Here is a 6,000-nt window from a genome sequence, read left to right on the forward strand (position 1 = left end):
CTCTCCATATGCTCCTGGAGGTTTCAGATCTGTTAAGTCTGAACACCTGGATGGCAATCATAAAATCCACTCTGCCCAAGTAACTGCTATTAAACCAGAAGACATGGACAGAAATGGTCTCTGTGCATCATAAATTAGTATTTGGCTTTTGAAACACATAATGAGTCTCTCCATTTCTTTTTATGCATAAATATATAATATCTATGCCATAAGCCTAGAGATAACGGATCACCACTATCTTTTATTACTTCCAGCCTGAACTAGGCATGATCCAGGCATAGCAAAATGCAGAAATCATCTGCATTAATATTAAATGGTTTTCTTTAGATCTTATTACACACCACATCAGGAATTCATAGACAGCTGTTCTTTTGTTCTCTTCTAGAAAATTAACCCTACTGAAAAAGAAGTCTCAAACTTTGGAAGCAGCAGGAAGAGGATAATCAGCAGAAATAGGCAAAAAAATTAACAAAGATGGGGTACTTTTAAGCAACATCTGAAGTTTACAATGAATGGACAGTGAATGGAAGAACCTTCTTGATGTTTCTCTATGTGTGCAGCAACTGCAGGGCATATATCAGGACGTTACACAGTTTCTGCTGACATGTTAAATAATGCAATATGAAGTATGACTTTATTAGGATTTGATATATACAGGAACAGAACCACCAGCACACCAGGAGCAGAGATCCAGAAGCTTAATAGCACAATTCTGCAAGCTCATGCTGGCAGGCAGGTAGCCATTTACAGATCGCAGGGGTTTGTTTAACAGTAAAAGCCTGCACTATTGATGAAACCTAGCTGTATTTTGTCACTGTTCATTAGGCTGCATTCTGTGACAGTAAAAGCCTATTTAGCAACAGATTTGTTGACAAGTCATTTTCAAAATAAATAGTAACAGCAGCATGAAAGTAACAAAGACGCCCAAGCCAGAGTCTCAGCTCAGCTGCAGTATTACATGCAGCATTTGACGCCGTTCTGAGCGCAAGCAGCACGGCCACTAGGCTTTGATAACTAAACAAAGGCATGGCAAGGTCCACGTCTTCGTTTGTCAGTTACAGGAACTCCTTAATTAACCATGAAAAGATACTTTTTACAGGTCGATTCAGGCCAGGGGTGTTTCTTCCCCCTTTATCCGGGGTTTTGGCGCTTTTTTTCTGTTTCAGAGCGGCTATCTGCCTCGTCCAGAAGGTCACTTCCCCAGTAGCCTGGCTGCCGCAGGAGCGGTGCCACGGCCGACTGACGAAGCACTTTCGGTGCCTTTCCAAGCAGGACCGGCCACAGCCGCAGCACGCCCGGATATGCGCCCACAGCCAGCCCGCAGCCCCGCCGCGCATCCGCCCGGGCCCTGGAACAAAGGCGGCGGGGGAGGCCGGGCGGCGGCAGCCAGAGGGACCCGGCCGCCGCCCGGGCTGTGCCGCCGCCCCCCCAGCCCGACAGCGAACCCACGGTGCCCGGCCCGGCGCCTCTCGGCTGAGGCCGTACTGAGGCGGAGCGGGTCCGCAGTGCCCAGCCCGGCGACTCCCGGTCGGGGCCGCGCTGAGGCGGAGCGCGGCCGCGGCCACAGCGGAGGCGCGCCCCTCCCACCCGCGGCAGGGCGGCGGCTGCGGCCGGCAGCGGCCATTTTGCCACCGCGGCGGCTCCGCTCCCGCCTCACCTTTGAGAGTGGAGCGCTCCACCAGCACCGTGTGGACCTGCGGGTCGGAGAGGAACTTGCGCATATGCTCCACGGCGCCCTTCTCCTCCAGCGCCGCTTCCAGCGCCGCCGGCGCCTCGCCGCCATCCTCCAGCAGCAGCGGCACCAGCTTGCGCAGGTGCTTCTGCAACACCGACACGTCGGCCACGTTTTGCACCGCCGAGCCCGACACCTCCATGCCGCCCTCCTCGCCGCCGGGGCCGCCGCCCCCGCCGCCGCCGGATTCAGACATGCCGAGGCAGAGGGACACCGGCCGGCACCGCGCTCCGCCCGCCCAGCCTCGCCCCGGCTATGCCCGCCCGCCGCGCCGCCAGCCCCGCCCGGCCGCGCCGCGGGGGAGCCTGGGACGGGCGGTCCGGGCCGCTCCGCCCCGCCTCGCCCCGCCCCGCCTCGCCCCGCCCCGCCTCGCCCCGCCCCGCCTCGCCCGCCGGCCCCGCCCGGGCGGCTGCTGCTCCCCGCTTCCATCTATTCGTAGAATCATGGAACTGTTAAGCTTGGAAGAGACCTTAAAAATCACCCAGTTCCAGCATGCCTGCCATAGGCAGGAATAACTTCCACTAGACCAGGTTGCTCAGGGTCCTGTCCAACATGGCCTAGAGCACTGTCAGGGATGGGAATCCACAGCTTCTCTGGGCAACCCGTTCCAGTGCTTCGCTATTCTCACTGTAAAGAACTTCCTCCTAATATCTACTCTAAGCCTACTCTCTTTCAGTTTGAATCTATTCCCCCTTCCTCTGTCACTACACGTTCCTGTAAAAAGCCCCTCTCCGTCTTGTAAGCTACCTTCAGTTACTGAAGGGTTCCCCGCAGGAAACCCTTCCACAAAGGTTTTATCAGAGTGATTTATTCTGGAAATAGAGGGCGGGATGTGAGCGGAAAGGAGAAGGCAAAAGCCTCCCCCCACCGCGCCCTGGCAGCAGAGCCCAGGTAGATATATGTTCTGCTGCTGCTGCTGCCTCATTACCCGGAAGATAAAGCAGACCCGAGGTTCATTTGTCCAAAGGAAAAAAATGTTTATTTCATGTGAAAAATTAACCCAGAAGCCATAGGTCAGGTGGCAAAAATTACATATTCCCGTGAAGAAAGCAGCAGGCCAACTGCAAGGCTTCTTCATTGAAGTATCTCCGGTGCTTTACATACCCAGCCCAGCCAGCCAGCTGTGCTAATTACCATTTAATGAATCCGGCACCCAAACCATTAATCCCAGTCTTTCATGAGACTGCATCCCAAAAGCAAAGGACATAAAAGGAGACAGGGACTAAAAGTACATCAGTGAGAAAGGGGATTTTAAATAAAAAGAATTTCATTTTTAAAAATTCCTAAACATCTTCATGGCATCGCAGCCACATCCCAATGTGTGTTTGACTGATTGAGGTATTAGATGAGTTCAGCTCACTGCTGCTGAGATGGACAATCCCGTTTCTCCTTGCCCAAATTAGTCCCCCAGTCCTGGCTGGCATTTGGATGTGTCTGGGAGAGGGGAAGGGGCAGTGAAGTTCCAAAGCAATTCCACTGACTCCCCAAAAGTACACTTAGGGATGGTGGGTGACCCACAGACTGAAACTCCAGTTTTTGCTCATACAGAGATAGAAAAGGGAATGTTGCCCGCAAGAGAAAAGCAAAGCAACCACACAAAACTGATGCCTTTTCCTGGTCTTAAAATCAAGAGTCATACACGGTTAGAAGGGGAAAAGGGATTTTACCTTGGTATTTATTTTAAGGATCCTTAGGTGCACACGTCCAGGTCATATGCATCGAGATGCACCCTGCCACAGTCTCTCCCCAAAGATCTGGTATAACATTATAGGTTTTACTAATTAGCATATCTATCAAAGATTCCCCAATGAGAGGCTCAAGTGAGCCCCCCTCCCCAAGGAACCTTCCCCTGGATGGTTCTATCTTGGTTTACAGAATATGTTCTGGAGAGGACCTTGGGGTCTGGGGCATATTGATCCCTAGCTACGAAGCTTCTAAAATGTTTAGTCTCTTAGCTTGACAAACAAGTCCAAGAATGTAGGCAAAAAGCACTAGGAATACAGAAGCTGTAAAAAGGTAAACCAGGGGTATAAAAGAAAAGGGCAAAAAATCTCCATGGCATCAAAAACACGTCTGAACCTCCCATGCATTTCCTCAATAGATACTCAGGGAAATGCACAGAGATCCCCCAGGCCCAGGATCTGTTCAGATGTACTGCCCAAGAAGTAAGGAAGCTGGGGTGGAATATCCTACCTGGTAAAGGAAGACCTGATCTGTAAGCCTCTACACAAGTGTAACTAAGCATTAAAGTGTGCATGTCCAGCTATGACACTAGAAATCTGCAAAGCCCACACACATATCCCAGCTTCTCCATTCCTACCAAGGGAAAAAGCATGCCATGCTCAGGCAGGCTCCTAAAGCACTTATGAGTGCAGTTCAACTTTGAAAAAAAGATTTCTTAAGTAAAATCTCAAACATTCTCTGGAAGAAAAATTATTTGCTCAGCAACTAAGTTTCAACTGCAAGCACCAAAACTAACAGAGGTGATTGTTTTTTGATGAATCAACCCCCCCCCCCCCCCACCCCCCCTTAGAAATGTAAATTTTTGGATGAAGAAAAATAGTGGTAGATACTTCTCTGAATATAGTTACTGAGACAGTGGTTAATACAACACTCACCTATTTCAATTTTCCAAAGTCTACTTTGCTTACACCTTATAATTCTTCTACATGTACGTTGTTTCAGGATCATGTTTCATATGAAAAAAAGAGCTAACTTTGCTAGGCTGTTTGAATTCCACCACGGCTATCCCATATCTGGTCTCAGTCGATGGCTTTCCAATGCAGGGAGAATTAGCTACTTCTTACATCCACATAGTAAGCACCAGTACAGGCCAAACCCCAAACCCACAGGTTAAATTAACACTCTGGATTTGGAGATGTTCATTTAAAGGGTGTTGATAATATACCTAAGCAATCTACATACATCTCAAGTGTAATTTGGCATCTCTTTGGAGGTGAGCTCAAGGGATGGTTCCCAGTACGGGCATGCTCGTTCTTCTGGAGCAGTCATCATCTGCTGCACCAAACTGTCATAGAATTTTGTAGCTTACAAAGCAAGATACAATATTTCATTGCTGTAAAACTGTTGCAAGGAAAAAATGCAAATAAGGAAAATAGGGAAGTATGAAGAAGGAAGGACAGGCAGAGGAAACAAATTCAAGTAAACATTTATATACACTGCTGCTGACTTGCAGAGAAAGCAGGGTCAAAAAACCCTCAACAAGTCTCATCTTACTGTAGGTTTTAAAATCAGAAATGCTCCATGTGCAACAAGTCTTGAATTCTGGTATCTAAGTGCTAGGCTACTTGCAACTAGAAGCCAGCGTAGGTAGAGACTTTGTATTCCTTTAATCACTTCAGCTTTATCTACTAGGCCAAGGGGAGCAGGAGGAAGATACAAGTTAAGTTAAAGGAAATTGAAGCAGAGACAAGATAAACTAACTTTTTGCACAGGTTGTCTGCTGCAGAAAAAGTCTATGGAGAGAGAAAAGGCTTTACCTTGCTCAATCAGGGTGAAAAATAATTTGCCTTGATGTGGTGCTAGTTAATTATGGATGTCCTTTTCTTGAGCACACAAAAGACCTGGCCCTTCCTACAGGTATGAGAAGCCACTGAAATCAGCCACCCAAAGGCAAGATTGCCAATATGACACATTTCCCATATAATTTAACTAAAGACATGTATTTCAGAGAATCATGAGAATAGGACTTGTCAAGGCACAAGACTTGCTCCTAGGAAACGCCATACAATATATGTAGAAAGAAAACCTTCATAAATTATAAAAGAAACAATTTCAGGGGAAGAAAAAGGAGGATTTTTCCTATACTTAATATTAATTTGGTAGTATTTGAGACCAAAAATGAAGGGAAAAAATCCAACAAGTAACCATTAGTGCAAATCACTTGCTTTCCCATCTCTAATCCTCTTGCATCTTTAATTCTATAGTGAGTGTACAAGAAAAATTACTACGGCAAGGTCTTCGTGCTAGCTTGAACCCTCTCAGTGTGGTTTTCTGGATCACAAAAATGCCTAAAATAGCTCAAGACAATTATGTGACTGCCCTCTCCCCTCCTCACCACAGGGTCACTGCTTACAAACCTTCCCGAGTGTGTGTGCAGACCTCGCCGGGGCAGGAAGGAATGCAGTCCCCGTGTGCCTGGCTCCAGGAAGAGCCAGCTGCAGTCGTGCTGCTCTTCCATTAGGTGAGGAAGGAATAATGCACTGCCTTCTTTAGCTCCACAGTAAATTCCCCCTTGGGAATTTCTT

At 48.1% G+C, this 6,000-nt stretch overlaps 1 protein-coding gene across 1 annotated transcript in view; it reads right to left on the reverse strand.

The window, feature by feature from the left end:
• DYNC1H1 (dynein cytoplasmic 1 heavy chain 1) overlaps positions 1-1,964 on the reverse strand; it is a 45,898-nt gene extending 43,934 nt beyond the window's left edge. The window contains exon 1 of the mRNA XM_048306995.1: positions 1,658-1,964. Coding sequence (XP_048162952.1) covers positions 1,658-1,928 — 271 coding nt within the window. The 5' untranslated portion in view covers positions 1,929-1,964. The remainder of the gene's footprint in view (positions 1-1,657) is intronic.
• Between the last annotated feature and the right edge of the window lie 4,036 nt (positions 1,965-6,000).

The sequence above is a fragment of the Corvus hawaiiensis genome, chromosome 6 (assembly GCF_020740725.1).
Source record: "Corvus hawaiiensis isolate bCorHaw1 chromosome 6, bCorHaw1.pri.cur, whole genome shotgun sequence".
Taxonomy (NCBI): domain Eukaryota; kingdom Metazoa; phylum Chordata; class Aves; order Passeriformes; family Corvidae; genus Corvus; species Corvus hawaiiensis.